Genomic DNA, 24,074 nt, shown 5'->3' on the forward strand with positions numbered 1-24,074 from the left:
TAATGCACTTTGGAAGGTCCAATGCATGTAGGCATTAGACAATAAATGGTGGGACACTTGCGAGTACTGACGGGCAGAGAGATCTGAGCGTGCATGTCCACCGATCACTGAAATTGGCATCGCGTGTGGATAAGGTAGTCAAGAAGACATACGGCATACTGGCCTTCATCGGTCGGGACATTGAATATAAAAATTGACAGTTGTGTTGCAGCTCTACAGGACCGTAGTTCAGCCTCATTTGGAATATTGTGTACAATTCTGGTCGCCACACTACCAGAAGGATGTGGATGCTTTGGAGAGGGTACAGAGCAGTTTACTAGATGTTGCCTGGATATGGAGGGGCATTGGCTATGGCGTGAGGTTAGATAACTCAGTTGTTCTCACTGGAGGTTGAGGGGCGATCTGATAGAGGTCTATAAGATTGAGTGGCACCCACAGAGTGGTATAGTCAGCTGCTCGTTCCTTGGTTAGGAGAGTCAAGTACTAGGGGCAAAAGGTTTAAAGTGCGTCGGGTAAAAGTTTAGAACAGATGTTCGAGTCAAGTTTTTTACAGAAGGGTGGTAAATATATGGACGCTCTGCCTGGGGAGGTGGTGGGAGCAGGTACGATAGCGGCATTTAGGGACATCTACACCAAATATATGAATAGGGTGAGACTAGAAGGTATGGACTCCATAAGTGCTGACGTTTTAGTTTAGGCAGGTACCATGGTCTGCACAGGCCGAAGGGCCTGTTCCTGTGTTGTATTCTTTGTTCTTAAATTACTCTTCCAGTGTTTCTTTTCCTTTTCATCCTGAATATTGGTCTTTTTTTCATTATTTTCATCAATGCTGTTGACAAGCTCTTATCTATACTGAAGCACCATTTTATGATTTGTTGTGCATTGCACTTTTCATAAATTATGCATTTTATTCTGACCGTTGTCTACAATTTTAATCAAATTTTAGAATATCTCCAGTAAATACGTTTTTAGCTGTGCAATTTTGATTGCTTCTGCTTTCATCATTGATATTCACTTGATTATTTAATCTTATTAGAGTTATTTTTGTGTTCCACCAAGTTTTCATTTGATGTTTTAGGCACAGGCAAACATACTTTGGACCCCCTAATTTAGTCTTATTTGCAGGAATATTGTGATCTCATTGTGCTGCTTTTTTTTTTTTTACTTAAAATACATCACTTTAGTTAAAATTGTTTTCTGATCATCTTGACCAACTTCGACATCCATTGTCAGCGAGCAGTCAATTCTGTATTTGCATTTGTTTTTCAGAATGCATTCCGTAGGCAGCAAGCGAGACAGCTAGCCAAAAAAGTGAGAGCTGCACAAAAAATCCAGGCATGGTTCAAGTCTCAATTTGTGCGTCGGCAGTATAAGTCCATAGTTAATTCAGTTATATTCATCAAACAGCGATTGAGAGGAAAACGCGAAAGATCCAGGTAACTCTCGAATGTAAAATAATTTTTACTTAATTACTGCCTGTATTTTTCAGTTTGCCCTGTAAAACTGACAGAAATTTCCAGTATGAACACTAATATTCCCGTAGAAATCGAGCTGTTTTGCGCTGCCAATTTATTTTTCTACACCACAGCCCTACAAATGTGTGGCTTCATAAGTACATGTTATTAAGAAACAAGGCTTGTGTGGGAGCTTTTAGGCTGATTTCTGAACTGTGCAGCTTAATGGAGACTTTGATTAGCACATAGGGGGATAAATGTGGAAATGGAGTTGTGACAGAAATGCCTTACCCTTTCATTGTTGCTGTTATTCAGATGTAATCAGAACGGAAATCAGGGAACTGACCTTAAGCTTTTTATGCATCATTCTCACTGCTAAGAACTTTTGCAGATGCAAGGTGTATTGGAGCTTTTAATAGTGTACTAAGTCACCATAATTGCTGAACACCTTCTCTGGTCCGGAAAATAAATGTGGATGTTTGGAATATGATTCATTCCATTTGATTTGTTCTTATTTCAGCATCAATCCCACTCCTTGTGAAATTAATGACACTTGATGCTTTTTTTAAACTACTGGTTTGCTGTCTTAAGAGAATTCATCAAACTGGCGATTTGGTTTAGTTATTGAGTTGGTGTTTCTGGGCACCTGACATCGCTTTGGATGACATCAGAATCAAATTGATGCCACAGAGGTTGCTAAATCTTTGTGGGCAACTTTCATCCAGGTCAATAGCAAATGCTGTCACTTTTGTTGCCACCACAAAACCTGAGCCAATGGCCTGGATTCCCTGTCGCAGGTAGCGGGGTTTTCAATGCAGCGGAAAATTGGGCATCCTGGGTAAAAAAGGGATTGGCGCCCAGGATTGGGGTTTGCGCCTGCTGCTCATGGGTGAATGAAAATGGGTCTTAATAGTCCCCCTATTTAGGGGGTCCTCTGTGGGGGTGTCCGCCTAATTCGCAGGTCTTCGGGAGGTTCCCCTATTTGGGGGTCTCTAGGTTGGGAACGGGGACCCAGAAAATCCAGGTTTGGGGGGATGATTTGTGATGAGAGGGGTGTGGCCAGCCACAAGGACCTCGCTATCTTGGCCGCCCACTCAAATGGCGGCCCAATAGCAGGATTCCCTAGGGAATTCTTCGTAATCCTCGGATAGTTGGAGCGCAAATCAGTTGCAATTCACCTCCGGCAGGAAAACATAGGGCGGGATTCTCCGTCGCCCAACGTTGATATCGGGAACGGCGATAGAGTAGTGGGAAAATGGCTCTCAAAAGGCGAAATTACGGCAGGCGTGGTTTGACACCGGGTTGCGATGCTCTGTCCCTTCAAATCGGTGTCACTGAGGCGCACGCAGTCGCAACCCCGTTGGAATGTCATTAGCAGGCCCAGCCATGATGCTCTGTTCTGGTGGGCCGCGTTCCTGATGACACGGGCCACGTGTGGTCTCAGCGGTCATGAGCCTGGCGTGACCGCTCGCTGCGGAAAGAAAGAGGGCGTGTGCACTTGGCCGGGATCTGTGCTGCTGACTGGGAGGCTTCTGCCAGGGCTGGGGGGAATGGCCAGGAGATGGGCTGTGGAGGTGGGTGGGAACGCGGTCCACCACATGTCTGTGTGTGTGTGTCCGTGACCGTGGATGTCTCACGGAGCCAGTGCTAGTTGTGTGCTGATTTTCATGTCGTCAAACACCACGGAGGGCAGCACGGTTGCACAATGGTTAGCACTGTCACTGTCTGTGGGAGTCTGCACGTTACTCTCCATGTCTGTGTGTGTTTCCTCCGGTTTCCTCCCACAGCTCCCAAAAGATGTGCTGTTAGGTGAATTGAACATTCTGAATGTGATGACTAGGGACTTTTCACAGTACCTTCATTGCAGTGTTAATGTCAGCCTACTTGTGACAATAAAGATTATTATTATCCTCCATTGGCATCAGCAATCAGCCTTGGGAACAGCAAATCCAGCCATAGTCTCCCAAATGGAGAATTGTGCCCATGTATTTTCCCATAAAATGTTAGTTAGAAATCACTGCAATATTTATCCTGCTTCCCAAAATACAATTCAAATTGAGTAAATGTCATTTGTTCACTCTGATGTAGCCAAAAAGAATAATATTTGCAGCGAAAAGGGGGTAGATTAATTTGTAGTTGGCTACAAGGAAGAAAGAAAAGTATGGACGCTGCACCAATGCTTTAAACACAGGGAATTTATAAACATTATTGACAACAAATCATCAGTCTTTTTTTAAAAATGAGTAATAACTCTTTCTGGATATTAGTTTGGATAATCACAATCCTAATGGCATCAGCTTTTTACCGCAGAAAGGCACACAAATCCCATTCCATTGAGCAATTTCACCTGAGTATATATTATGCTTGAGTGTTGGAAATTAAACAAGCATCACATTTGTGCAGCAGAGGGCGCTATTCAGAACTTGGGACAGAGCAGATGGTGTTAGCTGACAACAGTCCATGAAATGGAAAGTGTTCATCTGCCACATTTAAGTGCAAAGAATAAAATTCCAGGACCAAAAACAAATATTGTATTGCTGTAAACACCGTAGGTGACTGCTTATGCATCCTGATTTAAATTTGCCTTTTGTCATCCTAAAATTGACTGTTTATCATTTTTTAAATATTTCACAACTAGGTTCTTAAAGGTTCGGGCTGCCACAATCCTTATTCAGCAAAGTTGGAGAATGACTGTTGCAAAAAGACAATTACAGCAAGAAAACTTAAGAAAAATGATGGCAGCAATCAAAATCCAGGCCTTTTGGAAAGGATTTAAAACCAGAAAACAATTGACCAGGGTAGCCTATTTTGTGGAATAATCTGCTACATTTTCTTCAACCTTTTGGTTTAATTTGCAATTGGGTAATTAGTGTAAACATACTCCAGTGGGATTTCACTTTGTGTGCAATCTGCAACCCAGGCACAAATTGTGCAGGTTTTCCAAAGTTCAAGTTTAAGCACATTTCCATATCAATAAATCTAACATCATACTTGAACTAATAAGTCTGAGAGAAATTAAAAAGTAAATTCTTTCTCCCCACCTCGCTTTAAGAAGATTTCCTTGAAGTACTTGAGAAGAGTATTTAACCTGATGCATAATTAATCCAGCACAAAATGGGTTTATTTCAAAAAGTACACATTTACAATACGTTTCTAGTATAGCACTGTGAATACTTGATATTGAAAATTACTTAAAAACATATACCATATTAGTTACTAGTTTCTTTGGTGCTCAGTAGTTTGATAGTAAAATAAATCTATTTAATGTCCTTGTATCAAAACACCCATCATGATTTATGCATCTTCAAGTAAGCTCATCAACTAGCGAAAACTCCCAGACTCATTATTTTGATCTTGGGGTGTGGTCGGTTTTATGGGAGGGTCCAGCTCCTGACAAAATGGTGTTTTTAAATATGTCACGCTGGCTATAATTTGTGCCTAAATTCTATAATCTTTTAAGATTGGTAATTTCTATAAATTGTGCTGGGGTAGGGAACTCCTCGAGACTTACTTATTTTCAAGTTGGTCAAATGGCTTCTTGCTTGACATCTGGAAGTGCTTCGGTAAAGTGAGTTTGAACAGTTTTGACTGTTCTCTGAAACAAAAAACACTTTGACTAGGTGTCAACTCGGATGGGAAAAGCAGGGTGTGGCCCACCAGATCCACTGCCAGCTTTTCCGGCCATATTTTTTGACACTTTTAGTTTGGCAAAAGGAAATCTAGAGGCAGGTCCCACGACATCACGCTGATGGTGCTGACTCGGAACAAGAGCAGCCAACAACCTTGGCTCTTCACAGATGTCAGAAAGATAAAAATAGAATGAGGTAACCCCTCTTCCCACCACCACAGAATCCCAACCCACCAAGCACATGGTGGCGCTGGATGGCAGGTGTGGAGATTCCTAAGTGTGGGGGATGTTACAGTAGGGAGGCCTGCTAATTATATTACCATGCATTCAAATTGTTTTTTTTGTCACTGCATGATGCAAATCCTGTTAGATCACTGGCAGGGGTTAGATCACTGGCAGGGGCAGGGAGAATCGATCAGGAAAATCCCCCCCTGTCATTATGAAAGATATTTTTAAAACCCTCCCCCGATATGATGGCCTGCGCCTATCTGGTCTTCTATTGGCCTTTGGAGAAGGAAATCTGTCATCCTCACCTGGACTGGTCTACATGTGTCTCCAGACCTATAGCAATGTGGTTGACTCTTAACTGCCCTCTGAAATGGCCCCGCCACTCAATTCAGCGCGACGATTAAAAATGGCAATAAATGCTGGCCTTGCCAGCAAATCCATATCAATATGAAAGAATAAAAACAACTTTTAAAACTGGAAGCTATGCAAAACTTGTCCAAGGATGGTCAAGGCTCGGATAGAATGCCTCATTTTGGCCACAGCTTTTATGTTGAACATTAACTTTGTAAACTTCAGATTATGGCTCGTATCATCCAGATCATAACTAGTATCATCAGTAATCTTCCAACAAAGGGTGATGATAATTGGACTTGATCTTTTGTGTGGAGAGGGTAGAGACAGAATGACAAATTGGATGTGGATCCTTTGTCGGAGAATGTTTGGCCTGTATTTTCACCTTTTGTGAACGTAAGCCGTATTGCATTCCAGTGCTGCCTATGCAGATCATTCTGCCACCTTCCCCAATCTATGTAGTCCATCATGTTTATGTGCGATAAAATACATTTTGTTTTTCTGCATATCTGCATATTTTGTTAGTGTTTGTTGAGTTAAAGTGTCCTTTCTATTTCGTGCATCTCTACACGGCTTTACCATCAGCAACTGGCTGCCTTTCATTATTGTGAACCACAAGGCTTCCATGAAAGATTTCTGGAGCACAATTGGTTATTTCTTCTCGGATTGAGAACTTTGTTTCACATAAGAACTAGGAGCAGGAGTAGGCCATCTGGCATCTCGGGCCTGCTCCGCCATTCAATGAGATCATGGCTGAGCTTTTGTGGACTTAGCTCCACTTTCCGGCCCAAACACCATAGCCCTTAATCCGTTTATTCTTCAAAAAAGTATCTATCTCAATCTTAAAATTCATTTAATGAAGGAGCCTCAACTGCTTCACTGGGGAAGGAATTCCATAGATTCACAACCCTTAGGGTGAAGAAGTTCCTCCTCAACTCAGTCCTAAATCTACTTCCCCTTATTTTGAGGCTATGCCCCCTAGTTCTGCTTTCACCCGCCAGTGGAAACAACCTGCCCGCATCTATCCTATCTATTCCCTTCAAAATTTTATATGTTTCTATAAGATCCCCCCTCATCCTTCTAAATTTCAACGAGTACAGTCCCATTCTACTCGACCTCTCCTTGTAACCCAACTCCTTCAGCTCTGGGATTAACCTAGTGAATCTCCTCTGCACACCCTCCAGTGCGTCCTTTCTCAGGTAGGGAGACCAAAACTGAACACAATACTCCAGGTGTGGCCTCACTGACACCTTATACAATTGCAGCATAACCTCCCTAGTCTTAAACTCCATCCCTCTAGCAATGAAGGGCAAAATTCCATTTGCCGCCTTGATCACCTGTAAACCAACTTTTTGCGACTCATGCACTAGCACACCCAGGTGTCTCTGCAGAGCAGCATGTTTTAATATTTTAATTAAATAATAATCCCGTTTGCTGTTATTTGCTGTATATCCAAAATGGATAACCTCACATTTGTCAACATTGTATTCCATCTGCCAGACCCCAGCCCATTCACTTAACCTATCCAAATCCCTCTGCAGACTTCCGGTATCCTCTGCACTTTTTGCTTTACCACTCATCTTAGTGTCATCTGCAAACTTGGATCCTCATGATCCTCTGCACTCCACATTCAGTAATTTAATTAATTCAAAAAGTCCATAAGGCATGATCCATTTATCATAAATGTTCAAAATACTGATAAATTATTTGAACCTCTCCTATATCTCTGCTTTCAAATAATATTGGAAACTGAGTATCCAAAGTCAAGTTGCTGGGACGAATTATATATTGCCAGAATCATTATGCCACCAGAGTTCATTGCCTGTTATTGGAATTACAGAAACATGAAGCTGCCTGTCAAATTCAGCTTGCGTACAGAAATTATAATCAGCGAAAGAAATTTCTTAAGCAAAGAATGGCTGCAATGGTTATACAAAGATTTTACAGAACATGGCAACTTGCTAAAACTGAAAACATGAAATACAAAAAAATCAGAGAGGCTACAATTCTCTTGCAATCCAGATGGCGAAGGTGGCTTGTTCGCAAAAAGGTATGTTTTTCGTAGTAAGACATTTGAATGAGTTCTAAATGATCTAAACTTATTTTAAACCTAATTAGTACTCTATGAACCTCCCAAAATGCTTTGGCTCTCCATAGAAACATATCTTGTGGTTTCTACGTCGTGAGCAAAATGATGATTGACGATACATTTTTCTCTTGCTGAAGTTAGAATCATGGAATGGTCTAATTTATGCCATAATTGTTCAGCACATTGAGCCTATGCTGGCTCTCTGAAAGAGTAATTTAGCTAGTCCCACTACTCTGCACTATCTCTGTCACCCTCAAACTGTGTCTTTGTTGCTTATCTAGTTGCCTTTCGAAAATGAGGTTAATTCTGCCTCCGCCACCCTTTTCAGGCAATGCTTTCCTGGTTATAACGACTAATTGTGTAAAAACGTTATACCTTATTTCTGTCTTCAATCATTTTATATCCATTATCCACTCTTCTCTATCCAGCCTGTTCAGACTGCTCAAGATTTTGACCATCTATCAAATCGCTCCTCAATCTTTCCTCAGGTGAACAATGCCAGTTTCTCCAATCTATCCTGTTTCTCCAGTCTATCTTGTAACTGAAGTTTCTCATCCCTGGAACCATTCTTGTGAATCCTTTCTGTGCCCTCTCTAATGCCTTCACTTTCTTCCTGAAGTATCACAGCCAGATTGAATTCAACATTCTAGTTTCGGCCAAACCTGTGTTTTATAAAGGTTCACTGTAACTTCCTTGCTTTTGTACTCTATGCCTTTTATTTGTAAGGCTTAGGATCCCATATGCCTCATTAACCACTCTCTCAACTTGTCCTGTTAGCTTTGATATGTGATCCTGTACCCTCAGATTCCTCTACTCCTGAATTCCCTTTAGAATTGTATTCTTTATTTTACGTTGCCTCGTCTTATTCTTCAAAGTCTCACTTCACACTTCTCTGCCATTAAATTTTATCTGTCATGTATCTATCCACCCATCATCGATTCCACCAGACTCTTGAGGTCCATCATGATTCTCCTCATAATATTTTTGTGTTATTTGCAAATTTTGAAATTTTGCCCTGTTTTCCCTAGTCGAGGTCATTGATTTAGATCTAGATTTATTGTCACGTGTACCGAGGTACATCTGCGTACAATCCAGGCTGATCGCTTCATACATGAAAACATAGAACATAACAATAAATACATGACAATACATAATGAAAATACATAAATGTAGACAGCGGGTGAAGTATACGGTAGATAGTGCTACAACTGTAGAGAAGATTCGTAGAAAGATCAGTTCAGTCCATAAGATCAGTTCAGTCCCTAAGAGGGTCATTCAGGAGTCTGGTAACAGTGGGGAAGAAGCAGTTTTGAATTTATTGGTGCGTGTTCTCAAACCTTCTGCCAGATGAAAGAGAGAATAGCCCGGGTGGGAGGGGTCTTTGACCATGCTGCCTGCTTTCGCAAGGCAACTGGAGGTGTAGAGCGAGTCAATGGATGAGAGCCAGGCTCACATGATGGACTGGGCTGTGTTCATGACCCTGTAGTTTCTTATGGTTTTGAGCCGAGCTGTTGCCATACCAAGCTGTGATGCAGCCAGGATGATCAAATGTATTACTTCAAAAAGGAACAGTAAGGAATTACTTTCACTCCTCGCTGATCCTGATGGCGGTTGTTACACATGAGAACAGCAGCCATAATGATCGTTAGCATGGTTCTGCTTGTCTTCTGTCTCTTCAGATGTGGTGCATATATATATTGACTACACTCATCAGATTTATTTGTTTCAATGTCTTCTAATGAATTATCTTTATAAATTTTTTAAAATTAAAGTTACATATTGGTGTCTATCTTTGAAAACTAGAATAGAACATAAGAACTAGGAGCAGGAGTAGGCCATCTGGCCCCTAGAGCCTTCTCCGCCATTCAATGAGATCATGGCTGATCTTTTGTGGACTCTGCTCCACTTTCCGGCCTGAACACCATAACCCTTAATCCCTTTATTCTTCATAATTGAATCATCACAAAGAGAATATTGTTTTGGTGTGCATACAATGTCAGTTATGTCTGTTGTATGTATCCTGTCCTCCATCACTGACACACAGTAGCAGCAGTGTACACTATCTACATGATGCACTGTTAAGAACTTGCCAACGCTCCTTATACAGCATCTTCCAAATAAATACCCACTATCTAGTGGACAAGAGCAGCAAATACATGGGAATACCACCAGCTGAAAGTTTTTCCCCACCACCAAGCCACTCCCCATCCTGACTTGGAAATTTATTTCTGTTCCCTCAGTGTCACTGGGTCAAAATCCTGGAGCTCCCTCCCTAAGAGCACTGTGGGTCGACCTACACCACATGGACTGCAGCAGTTCAAAAAATGATAAAGCATTTCTTATCTTCTTTACTTTGTCATTCATACCTGGTTAATTACATTTCTCCATAATATTCAAACTGAACAAAAAACCAATGGTCCTTATACCAACCTTTAGGGAACACCACTATATACTGTCCTCCAGTCCGAAAAACAACTCTTCACCACTATTCTATTTCTGATCACTCAACCAACTTTGTATTCATGCTTCCACTGTTATTAAGCCAATTTCAGTTTTGTTGGCGAGCCTAAATTTATGGCACTTCATCAAATACCTTCTGAAAGTTCATATACATCACATCACCCACCTGTTACCTCATCTAAAAACTCAAGGAATTTCATTAAGCACGATTTGCATTCAACAAATCCATGATGACTTTCCTGCATTAATCCATACTTGTCTCAAAATTGATAGAAAAGAATTACACGGCATAAATTGGAGCACAGCAGGGGGAAATGGATAAGTGAATTAGTTCATGGAGGAAATCTGAGCAATGCAGTCATCTTAGTGTGTCAACAGTACGTTTTGATTCTAATTTTCAGTCAAATATTAGAACGATTTTATTAAGGCTAGAATTAGTAGATGGAAGAAGAGGAGATGGAGGCTCCAGTCAAATCTTGAGCTGAAAAAAGGAAAACATTCTACTATATTACCACTGTAATATAGGAAGTTGAGATGAATGTTTTGAACCTAACAGCAAAGGTGCAGCTACAATTGTTTACATTCAGGGCGCTGGGAATGGCGAGAGAGTACCTGTGAAAGTCACTACTGTCCTTAGCCCTTAAACCAATAGGCCCCTTGGGATAGTTGGTGCATAATTTATTTGATTTGCCTGTGTAAGAAGCTGAAATTATGAAGTGAAAAGATGGAATGAATTTCAAGGTTTTGTTTTTAACTTGAATGTAAATGTATATTTTGTTCCACAAGGAACATGGCTGTATCATAGGTGCAAATTGCTTATTCAATATGCAAATTCCTTTTCAATTGCAGCTTGTTGAGCAAACATTAGCACAAAAGAAGCTTCGTTTTACTGCCGCTGTGTATCATCACCTTTGTGCCTTAAAGATTCAAAGAATATACCGACAATACAGGGTTCTTAAACGTGCGAAAGAAGAGATTGATTCTGTCATATGTATCCAGGTAAAATAATAAATGAAAAAGGTGAAGATCAACTCGGGTGATCAGAATTTTGAAACCACATTTCCTAAAAAGCTGAAAGTTTAAAACATGTTGAAGAGGAGGATCTATCCTGATCATTATAAAAGTAATATAAATGTTTACAATATATATACTACCTTGTGTTGACTAGAGTAATTATTCCCATAGTGTTTTATTATTGCTCTGGTTTTTACAAGTCATTTCACCATTCACAAATTGTTGCAATTGCACAAGAATATTTAGTCTCCTGAAAAAATGAATTGTTTTCTACGGAATAATGCCTTCCAATCTCCCAAAGCACTTCATATCCATTGGAATCCTTCATGAGTAAAGTCACTATTGTGTGGTAAATGAGACGGCCTACTGTACACAGCAAAGTTCCAAAATGAATGGACAGCTCAAAGGTCTGTTTTCCAGGTCATGTCTGAGTAATAAATGTTGACCAGGATGTAGAATCCTTTTTATCTTAACTGATTAGACCTGAAGAAGCGAACCTCTTCTGAAATGTGGCACCTCCACCGATGAGGCATCAACTAAGTGTGAGCCTTGATTTTTGAACTCAAACCATAAGTTTTGACTTGAGCCCACAGCCTTCTGACTCGGTTTCTAGCCATCTCAAACCTATTGGTACTGCTCAGTTAAGTTGCTGCTACCAGTTTGTGGTTTGTAAGTAGTGAGCTTGTATACTCCTGTTACAACAATATTTCATTACCATGAATTATTATTTGTCCACCCATTCTGCTGAACCTATTTAGTTAACCCAAAGTTTATTTTACTATTTGTCGAGCTGTTTCCAAATCCATTTTTGGTTGAATGGTAGCAAAGGTTCCCCCTGATTGTTCTGTTGATTTGAGGTGGTTATTTGTTAACTTGTTACATATATTTCATTATAGAGATGGTTCAGAACTTGTCTTCAACGCAGCAGGTACCTTGATGATCATCGGAAGATCATTGTAGTACAGCGAACTGTGAGGGTCTGGCTCATGCGACGTTACAGAGCTGCTGTTGTGATTCAGAAAAACACAAGACGCTTTCTTTATAAAACTCGGAAACAAAGAGTTCATGTTGGAATTATCAAAATACAGGTACTTGAGCTTTAATTGTGGTTGGCTGTTGGTGGCAGTTAAGTCATTTGTTTTACCTGGGCACCTGAACAACGTATGAGACAGAAAATTCACCTTTATTGAATTTAGTTTCCTGGTTATTTTTAGAGATTGTAAAATATTATTTGACTTTAAAGTCTACATAGTGATTTGAAATCAATTGCCTAACAGTGTAATGCTGATTTGCAGTGCTGCACTTGAATTATTGGGCTTTATAAATGTACCACTGTATGATCTTGATCGAATTTCAGTTTATTGGAATTATTAACTTATTTGTCAAATAAAATATCAAAATTATGTTTCTAATTTTGTAGGCTTTGTGGAAGGGATATTGCTTGCGCAAGAAAAACAGCTATCACCAAATAATTACTATCAGGCGCCGCATTGAACGAGCTAATCAGAACAGCACTGAGGAGCAGAAATTGTGTAACAGAACAGCTGTAGCTCTGGATTACATTCTTAAGTTCAAACATTTTCCTCACATTCTTGCAGCTTTACAGCATTTAGGTTTGTATATTTCCATTTTCTTCATTTGTGCAATACAATAAAATTAGTCAACGATGCACTTTATTTATTAACATTGGTTTTAATTGAGCCTATCACTGGAGTGCTGAGAAAGGTTAACTCTATCTATTTTAATTTTAAACTTGGAGAGTGAAATTTGGACATTGGTCCTCCACCTTGAAGAAATCACTGAACAGTTTCCATCTCCAGGTCACCGCCTCCTCTGACCCCTGCAAAGCGAACTTAACCTTCTCCAACCGCAGGAACTCTGCCAGATCACTCGCCCATACCCCTGTCTTTGGTGGCTCCGAGTCCCACCGACACAAGATCCATCTCCGGGCTATCGGGGAGGCAAAGGCCAATATATCGGCCTCTCTCCCCACCTGGACTCCTGGATCTTCCAGCACACTGAATATCGCCACCTCTGGACTTTGGGAAACCCCCAGAATGTCGGACATTATTTCTCACCCGCACACAGTATCTACACCTATCCACCCCTGCAAGTCTCTCAGCGTAGTCTGTGTTGTAGGTCGACTTGAGTGAGTTTGTGATCTGTAGCCCTTTCGGGATCTTGTCTGCTTTCTTGCATCTTTGTAGAAACTTAATATAAGTGTCTATATGCGCAATCTTCCTGGAGACCCACTCCACTTTGAGCCGGCAGTTTACGGTGTTGATGGTAGCCATGATGTGGAGATGCCGGCGTTGGCCAATTTCCAGACGCAATTCTTCAACTCATCCGCTTCATTCTGGATCACAACGCATTCACCTTCGACAACAATTTCTTCATCCAGACCCACGGAACAGCCATGGGGACCAAATTCGCACCTCAATACGCCAACATCTTCATGCACAAGTTTCAACAAGACCTCCTCACCGCACAGGACCTGCAACTGACGTTATACACCAGATACATTGATAACATTTTTTTCTTTGGACCCACGGCGAAGAATCACTGAAACGACTACACGATGACATCAATAAGTTCCATCCCACCATCAGACTCGCCATGGACTACTGTCCAAAATCAGTTGCATTCTTGGACACACTCGTCTCCATCAAGGACGGTCACTTCAGCACTTTGCTTTACCGCAGGCCCACGGATAACCTCACGATGCTGCACTTCTCCAGCTTCCACCCTAAACACATTAAAGAAACCATCCCCTATGGACAAGCCGTCCGTATACACAGGATCTACTCAGACAAGGAGGAGGTAACAGACATGAAAATGAAAAAATGAAAATCGCTTATCGTCAAGAGTAGGCTTCAATGAAGTTACTGTGAAAAGCCCCGAGTCGCCACGTTCCGGTACCTGTTCGGGGAGGCTGTTACGGGAATATCTACAGAGATCTACAGACGTTGAAAGATGCCCTCGTACGAACGGGATATGGCGCTCGACTCATCGATCGACACTTCCAACACGCCAGACAGAAGACAAACACGGGAGACAACCGACAGAGTATCCTTCGTCGTCCAGTACTTTCCCGGAGTGGAGAAACTACGACATCTTCTTCGCAGCCTTCAACACGTCATCGATGAAGATGAACATCTTGCCAAGGTCATCCCCACACCCCCACTACCTGCCTTCAAACAACTGCGCAACCTCAAATAAACCATTGTTTGCAGCAAACTACCCAGCCTTCAGAACCGTGACCACAACACCACACAACCCTGCCATGGCAATCTCTGCAAGACGTGCCAGATCATCGACATGGATACCACCATTACATGTGAGAACACCACCCACCAGGTACGCGGTACATACTCGTGCGACTCGGCCAACGTTGTCTACCTCATACGCTGCAGGAAAGGATGTCCCAAAGCGTGGTACATTGGCGAGACCATGCAGACGCTGCGACAACGAATGAACGGACATCGCGCGACAATCACCAGGCAGGAATGTTCCCTTACAGTCGGGGAATACTTCGGCAGTCAAGGGCATTCAGCCTCTGATCTCCGGGTAAGCGTTCTCCAAGGCGGCCTCCAGGATGTGCGACAACACAGAATCACCGAGCAGAAACTTATACCCAAGTTCCGCACTATGAGTGCGGCCTCAACCGGGACCTGGGATTCATGTCTCATTACATTCAACCCCCACCATCTGGCCTGGGCCTTCGAAATCCTACCAACTGTCCTGGCTTGAGACAGTTCACACCTCTTTAACCTGGGGTTACCTCTCTCTCTCTGGATCTGTAAAGATTTAATCACCTGCTAATGCTTGCATTCTAAGCATTGTCTAGCATTTTTGAATTTGTCAATAAATATCTTTCTGGAACATACCTCTTCATTCACCTGAGGAAGGAGCAGTGCTCCGAAAACTAGTGTTTGAAACAAACATGTTGGACTTTAACCTGGTGTTGTAAGACTTCTTACTGTTCCATAAAAAGGACTGGGGAACAAAGATGGGGGGGATTCTGGAACACTAACAATAACCTGGGCAGCACCGTCATTTTAACCGTCTGCATGCGCCCAGCCAGTGACAGTGGCAACATATCCCACTCCTTGAAATCTGATTTCATTCCCTCCAAGTCGTGCTACGTTCAATTTGTGGAGCTGGGTCCAGCTCCTTGCTACCTGGATCCCTAGATACCGAAAACATGCCCCCCACTACCCAGAACGGCAACTCTCCATACCTCCTCTAGCATTGATCGGGAACACATCGCTCTTCCCCATGTTCAATTTGTACCCTGAAAACCGGCCAAATTCTCTCAAGGCTCCATGATCCATTGCAAAACTCTGTGCTCAGCACCCCTTTGCTGAATCCCTTTCCAACCACTCGAAACCCTGTGTGCCATTGCCAACAGCTCTATTGCTAAGGCAAAAAGCATTGAGGAGAGCAGGCACCTCTGCTTCGTATCCCAGTGTAGCCCGAAGTACCCCAACTCATCTTGTGCGCCTGATTGCTCGTCATTGGCGCCCTGTGCGGCAGCCGGACCGCAAACTCAAACACCTCCCAAAATTACATTCACTCCAACTCATCAAAGGCCTTCTCCGCATTCATTGCCACTACTACTTCTACCTCCTACCCCTATGAGCACACGATAATAGCATTAAGCAGCCTACGTGTATTTACCGACAATTGCCTTCCCTTCACAAATCCTGTCTGGTCTTCCTCTATCACCCGCAGAACACAGTCCTCTATCCACGAGGCTAACATTTTAGTCAACAACTTTGCATCACCATCCAGCAGCAATATCGGGCGGTACAACCCACACTGCTCCGGGTCTTTATTTTTCTTCAAAATCAGGGAGATGGATGCCTGCGACAACATGGGGTGGGGGGCCTCAAATACCCCATTTACCCCTCTGGGTCTGCCAGCATCTTACCCTTCTCATCCCTCACCCTACCAATCTCCCTCGCCACTGCCTGCTTCCTCAGCTGGTGGGCCAGCATCCTACTCGCCTTTTCCCAGACTCATTGCTCCCCCATGATCAGCCTCATAAAGTCCATTTCGTCCCATTTAGGGGCATGAACATTCACCAGGACTACTGGCAAACCAACCCCTCCAATTTCCCACTGGCCATCTCATGGCGCTCCAGATCGGTCACAATGCTCCCCACATCAAACACCACTTTCCTATTAGCCATCAGCGCCATCCCCCTCGGCTTCTTGTCTAACCCCTCGTGGAACACCTGCCCTACAGCCTCTATTGATCCCCCTTCAGGTGCGTCTCCTGCAAAAACGCAACGTCCGCCTTCAAACTCCTCAAATGTGCTAAAACATGCAATCTTTTAACCGGTCCATTAAACCCTTGTATATTCCATGTAATGAGCCGGGAGTCGGGGGGTCTTCTCCCCAACCCCTCCACCCGACACCCACATCATGCACCCCACCAGGCCTGCCCGCAGATATCCACCACCAGCTCTCCCTTTTCACCTGAGCCACACCAACTACACCCATGTCAGCAACCCTCCTTTCTTTCCCTTCCCTCCTTCCAACTCATCCACCCAAACGAAGAACTAACACGTTCCTCCCTCCCCAACACCTTCCTCCTGACGCCACCCCCCCCCCCCCAAACCAAGGCCTTTGACTCACCTTCACGGTCTACCCCCCAACCCTCCCAAAACCAAAGAAAAATGAAAGGCACATGCCCCAATCCACCCACCCAATGTGTCCCACAATTTTCACCGAACTCCTCCAAAGTTCAATGTCTTCACACCCCTCCCAGTCCATAGTCTCTCATAAAGTCTCTCATGGTCTCTCATCGCCTCCTTCCTGCTTTTATCCACAAGCAGGCAGGGTACAACATCTTGAACTTCACCCTCTTTAGCGGGTTTGGACTCGGCCCTCCACTTGGCCTGCTCCGCACCCAGATCTTGGTAAATCCGAAGCTCTTTTCCTCTCTCAGGTGCACTTCTTGGTTTGCCTCGCCCACCTCAAAATCTCTTTATCCAAGAACCAGTGCAGGCTCACCACCATCGATCTCGGTGGCTTCCCCCACTGCAGCCTCTTCCGCACCCTGTGCGCCCAATCCACCTCGAGGGGACGTTCAAAGGCCCCCTTCCCCAACATGCTTGCCACAAACGTGGCGGCCTCCGCACTTTCGATGCCTCTGATCATCCCCATGATCCTCATATTTTGCCTCCTGGAGCAGTTCTGAAGATCCTCCAACTTCTCTCTCCTGGCTGCATACCACCATCCCCATCTGCGCCTCCAGAAAGTTCAGCCGATCCTCATGCTCCACAACCGACTCCCCCACGTTTTGGATCGCCAGGCACTGAGACTTCTGTCTCCGTTCCACCTGCTCAATCACTGCCCTAAGCAGCTCCACGACCATGGCCAAATCCTCTCGGGCCTCCTTCCTCTGCTGTTGGAATTTCCAATTTAGGAACACTAGCAGCTGATCTGTCGATCACTGGGAGGTCAGCGCTGCCCCCTTGCTGTCCGCCATCTTCACCTGTGTTGCACATGAAAACTTTCCTGCTCCAACTGCTCTCTCCTCCTCGTGGCATTCCTTGTCCGATGAGCCATATGCCAACCCCATCAGAGTATTACATTCCCTGGGCATTTGTGCTCATTTTTCCCTCAAAACACCACACAGTTCGGGTGGGGAAGGACTGAATAAATCCACCAAATTTGTAACCATGGCCACCACCAGAAGTCCAAAAGTTGACACTGTATTGGTAGCAGTAATTTATATTTGGTATTGGTGAGGCTCAATACATCGCAGCATTTGAGCAACAATTTACTCCAGTCACTGAGTTTCCTCAGGATGGGTTTTTCACTCTCTCTCTGTTCTACCATTAGTCTTGTATCATATGACCGTATGGAATTTGTGTAACCTGTTCAACAACAGGTTATAGATGAACCAGGATTTCTCAAATTTTGCTAACCTGGAATCTTAACAGAGACTGTCAAATCAAGACCTGATATTAATTACTATGATTCTCTCACTGCACCTTGCTTGCTTTGACTTCTGCCTTTATCCCATTGATTCTAACATACTAATCTACATTTTGATCATCTCTGAACTTCTCTGATGCGATGTATGCCAACTTCCACCTTAACAAAAGATTCTTTGGTTACAACTGAAAAGGTAAGAGTAGAACCAGGTGAGGATTGTCCCATTCAACTGGGCAGCTAAAGAGCGGAAGTGGAGAAATAAGATGAGATCAACTATATCAGGTGACGAGTCAAAGATGAAGAGTGGCAGGTCATCCTGATCATCAAATTTTCAATTCGTGACTGATTAGTATTCTTTCACTGCTAGTGCAGAGATTAAAGCATATATAACATATATATATATATATATATATATATATATATATATATATATATATATATATATATATATATATATATTATATAACAGTACAGCACAGAACAGGCCCTTCGGCCCTCGATGTTGTGCCGAGCCATGATCACCCTACTCAAACCCACGTATCCACCCTATACCCGTAACCCAACAACCCCCCCCCCCTTAACCTTACTTTTTAGGACACTACGGGCAATTTAGCATGGCCAATCCACCTAACCCGCACATCTTTGGACTGTGGGAGGAAACCGGAGCACCCGGAGGAAACCCACGCACACACGGGGAGGATGTGCAGACTCCGCACAGACAGTGACCCAGCCAGGAATCGAACCTGGGACCCTGGAGCTGTGAAGCATTTATGCTAACCACCATGCTACCGTGCTGCACGTTTGAAGATGTTCACACACTTAGATGTTGGAAAGATGAGCACTGCGTTGGGAGGTGACAACACCTTCAAGCACTTGAAAGGGAGGTTGCAGATGAGGCATTAGTTTGTAATGGAACATATGCTCATTGTCTTCTTTGTCGAGTGCTTTCAAGATATTTTTTCATGTTTAACTGCAGTCACATCTTGCTGTCATGCTGTTCAAATGGGCATTGATCTTAGTTACTAATTTCATAAAGTATCTGTTAATCCTAGTTACAAAACATTTCCTAATTTTAACATGATTCATTTGTTAATTTATTTTCAGAGGTTGCAACTAGGTTATCTCCCATTTGCTGTGAAAATCTCGCCCGAAGTGGAGCAACACCTATTATCTTGATTTTGATCAGGAGTTGTAACCGCAGTGTGCCTTCTATGGATGTTATTAAGTGTGCTGTTCAAGTTCTGCTCAATCTTTCAAAGGTAATACCTGTTTTAAATGGCATTAACCCATTATAAAATTATTTTTGTGTTAAAAAGACAAGTGAGGATTTTCATGGAGGTTGGTGTGGTTCGTCTCCTTTTTCATAAAAGATGTAAAGAAAGAAATATATTCAATTTAAATTGGTACTCCGTATGTGAGTGTATAGTTGACTTTCTGCAAGTCAAAATTATATATGCTCTTCAACCCAAATACATTTTTAACTGCCTTGTGTAATTAAACACTATTTAACTGTTCTAATCAGGAGGCTAGCTTAGTTGTATAGATTTTATTTCCGATTGTTATCATTTGGTCTGCAGATGATCTACAATTGAGGCAAGGGAAACGTGAGTAGTGCAAATCTTTAAGAATAATAGGCTGGATTTTGCCTTCCTGACACTGGACAAGCCCACATCAAATGTGCAAAATGAATGTGTGTGGGTGTGTAGGGTCAGGGTGGAGGGACTGAATTGATGTAGGCCTTATTACCTGCCAGACTTTACATCAACTGCGTCCATTCCTTTCTCAGGATTTCTTTCAGAGTTGCAGCCCCAAATTCATGTGGTGAAAATGTGACAGGCATGCCGGGTGACTTAGGAGGTAGTAAGAGTGTAAGTGTAAAATCGCCATAGGCTGCTTTCCCCTTTTGAGGGGGAGAACTGACTGGTGGTGATTTAACCTGAGAATCACCACACCACAGGCAAGTGGCAAGGTTGACCAGGTGGGGTCTTCATGAATATTAGGAGGTGGTAACACATTGGGAATTGGCCTGAACTGGAATTTCCAACTCAAACTTAAAACTCTGCGTACCATCTCCTTACCCTTGTTGTTCCCAAGTACATTTACTACGCATTTACTACTACAGTTACTATGTCTAGTTACTCATACTGTATCCCAAAATGAAAGAAATCCATCTACTTGGTTTAACACTACGGATTCCGACAGGAGGATGGTCCTGCATGGCACGGGTGATTCGCCAGGCAGCTCCACACTCGTACATGGTGCTGACAGATGAAGGTTCAATCCTACGGAGGAATCGTAGAGCGCTTCTCAAAGTGAAGACAACTCCACCTGTATTTCCGAACATAGAGCTTAACACAGATCTAATCAAGGCAACTTCTACAGCACGACAGCGAGATGTCGTGACTGCAGTGAAGACAATGGCATATGTTGAACCACCACGATTGAGAAGGTACACACGTATCAAAAAGAAACCAGACAGGCTCAACTTGGGAACTTTAAAAAAAAAAAAAAGAATTGTTCACAAATGGACAGTAACCATTTAACCATCTATAGAACATACAATGCTCATACCATATATATATGTTTGCATATGTCTCCAAACATCTTCAAAGGAAGGGGGATGTAACAATATGGATATTGTACGGGAGATGAAGTGTTAACAATTTCATGTAAATACATTTAACCACCAGATGGTAATCAAGAGCAGTCACGTAGATCATGTGACTCCCTTGATTCTGGGGGAGATTCTGTTGAGGCGTGAGAGTAGTTGTGTATTCTGTAGTTCTGTAGATAAAGTTATAGCATAGTTTATTGAGGAACCTTTGTAATTGGGAAGATGTTGTATCTAGTTAAAAATAGTGTTAATAAATTACCTTTGTTAATCAACATAGCTTGATATTCCTTGAACACTATACGCCATCCTTACCAAGAGAATAGAGAACATCACATGGTACCAGGGGAACTTCCTAAGGTAGAATAGAAAGGTTTAGAGAGAAGGAAAAAAATTCTGTGCGAAAAAAGAAGAAAAAAACTCCAGCAGGCTGCGATCTCAACAACCTCGTGGAAGGCAGTAACGTCGGAAAAACTGCCCAGTCAAAGAGAAATAGAGGGTTTGCAGACTCCAAAGCAATTCCGGACATTGGATAAAGTTGCCGTTAACTGGAAAAATTCCAAACTACGGTTTGAATTATATATCTCAGCCGTAGACCTCAAAGCGACCACCGGAAAATTGCATTGTTTTTAACAATGGCTGGATCACAAGACCTCGAGATTTTCAACTCATTCCATTTTGAGAATGGCCATGACACAAATATATATAGTAAAGTAATCAAAATGTTCGACAAGCATTGCACGCTTCAGATAAATGAAACTTTTGAAAGATATGCCTTTAGGAAAAGAGTCCAGAAAGCAGGTGAATCGCTTGACTGCTTTATTAAGATCTCAGGCTTAAAGCGCAGACCTGTAGTTTTACCATATTATGAGACTCCCTTCTGCATGATCAGATTGTAGATGGAGTTAAAAGCGGAAAGCTGTGTGAGAGATTACTGAGACAATCAAAGTTAACGTTCAAAGACACCATTAGTATATGTCGGGCAAGGGAACTGGCGAAAAATCAATATTCTGAAATATTGATCTGTGAAAGTGCTGCGAAAAAGAACAACGTGGCCGATGCCGTTGATGCTGTGGTGCACTTGAAAAAGCAGCGCATTCCAGACTGTGGCCATTTTGAGCATGACGTCAGGAACATCATGACATGCCAACATTGTGGCCATGCCCACCAAGTAAAAAAAAAAAAAGGCCCATCGTTCAGTAAAACCTGTGCAAAGTTTCACAGACTTTAATCGCTTTTCTTCTCCGTGTCGAATGGGAACTACATCACAACAATTGAAGACGATAAGTACAGTTACTAAAGGAAGAGCTGTACAGGAAACAAGTTTAAACAAACATGAAATTTAAAGCGAGTAAACCTAGGACTGCGCAAGATTTAGAAGACTCTTTCTCTGTCGAAATAGTTGAAAGTGTAAATGAAGTCACACAGGCAATTTCCGATGCAGTCAATTTAAAACCAATCTCAGTTGTTCACGATCATGATGAATGGGCGATCGCATTAAAAATAAATGGAACCAGTATTCAAATTAAATCGGTGCGCTAGCTAATTTGGTAAATCAATCAGACATGGCCAAACTGAAAATAAAATCTCAAATTGACAAAAACGACTGTCAGTTGCGGGACTACAGTGGCAATGTTCTTGCCACGATGGGGACATGCTATCTCACGGTTCAGGTCAAAGACATGAAGATGCCTATCAAATTTGAGATTGTGGGACCAAAACGATGTTCATTGTCAGGTGTACAGGCGTGCGAGCTACTGCAGCTGGTGAAGCACATTCACAGCTCAGATGAGATCTCAGCCAATGGAAAAGACCAAATTGATGCCATTATTAACAAGTTTCCTAATGTTTTTCATGGAATCGGTACGTTATCATTCTACCATAAAATTCCGCTTCTAGGCAATGCCAAGCCAGTCATTAGCCTACCAAGGAAGGTACCAGCTCCCTTGAGGGAGTGCCTGAAACTGGATGCAGCAGCAGGGGATCTTCACCAAAGTGGCAGAACCAACTGACTGGGTTAGTTCGACGATGTGCATCAAGATTTAAATGGCGACCTAAGAATCTGCATCAATCCGAAGGATCTCGACCAAAATATAAAGAGGGAACACTATCCGATTCCCAAACGTGAAGCGATCACGAGGGAAGTGTCAGAATGTTCACAAAACTAGACTGCTGTAGAGGGTTTTGACCACTCGCGTTCGATTTAAGCCAGCAGAAAACTATGGGCGTGATTCTCTGATCACGGGACAGAGTGCCCGCGCCGGTGTGAACGTCGGCGCATTTCACGACGGCGCAAAACGGACGTGGGCAGTAGCCCCTGGTGCGCACTGGGGACGGCGCCAACCTGCGCATGCGCAGCAGCCTTGCTGAAAGCTCCGGCCGCAACGTGGCGCGGGGATTATGGGGCCGGGTGCGCAACAAAGGAGGGGGGAGAGGCCAACCTGCCTATCGGTGGGCCCTGATCGCGGGCCAGACACCATCAGAGGCCTGAGCCCGCGCTCCCCCAAACCTGATGCGCAGAGTTCCTGCCGGCAGCGACCAGGTGTGGACGGCGCAGGCGGGACTCTGCTTTTTACGCTCTGCCCATGCGGGCCGTACAATCGGTGGCCCTGCTGCATACAGCAACCGGCACCACGCCAATTGCGCCGGCGCAAATGGCACCGATTCTCAGCCCCTCGGTTGCGCCGATTCTCCGGCCTGGCGTGGGGCTGGGAGAATCACGCCCTATGTACTTTCAACACTCCATATGGAAGGTACTGCTTTAATCAAATGCCTTTTGGTATCGTATCAGCATCAGAAATATTTCATCGGGCGATGGAACAAATGATAGACGGTATTGCAGGCGTCAGAGTATGTGTTCATAGTATCATCATATGGCCAGCAACTCCAAGAACACAACTCACGACTTCTTTAAGTGATGCAGCGAATAGAGAAGTTTGCTTTAAACCTAAATGTCAATTTGGTATCTCCAAACTCACGTTTTAGGTGACCAGATTTCAGCTCAAGGTGTGCAGCCCAACACTGAAAAGGCTGCAGCTTTCAACAAAATGTCTGGATAAAGTGGTTCTTAGACTGCTAGGTGCAGTAAACTTCCTGGAAAAATTCATTCCGAATTTCTTTTTTTTTCTTCTAAATTTAGAGTACCCAATTATTTTTTCCAATTAAGGGGCAATTTAGCATGGCCAATCCACCTACCCAGCACATCTTTTGGGTTGTGGGGGTGAAACCCACGCAAACACTGGGAGAATGTGCAAACTCCACACAGACAGTGACCCAGGGCCGGGATTTG

General features: G+C 43.2%; 1 protein-coding gene across 1 annotated transcript in view; it reads left to right on the forward strand.

The window, feature by feature from the left end:
* aspm (assembly factor for spindle microtubules) overlaps positions 1–24,074 on the forward strand; it is a 128,827-nt gene that overhangs the window by 87,147 nt on the left and 17,606 nt on the right. The window contains 7 exon segments of the mRNA XM_038794876.1: positions 1,270–1,436; positions 4,093–4,252; positions 7,502–7,711; positions 11,060–11,209; positions 12,121–12,312; positions 12,645–12,837; positions 19,279–19,433. Of these exon segments, the coding sequence (XP_038650804.1) occupies positions 1,270–1,436; positions 4,093–4,252; positions 7,502–7,711; positions 11,060–11,209; positions 12,121–12,312; positions 12,645–12,837; positions 19,279–19,433 (1,227 nt within the window).

This window comes from Scyliorhinus canicula, chromosome 4 (genome assembly GCF_902713615.1).
Source record: "Scyliorhinus canicula chromosome 4, sScyCan1.1, whole genome shotgun sequence".
NCBI classification, from domain to species: domain Eukaryota; kingdom Metazoa; phylum Chordata; class Chondrichthyes; order Carcharhiniformes; family Scyliorhinidae; genus Scyliorhinus; species Scyliorhinus canicula.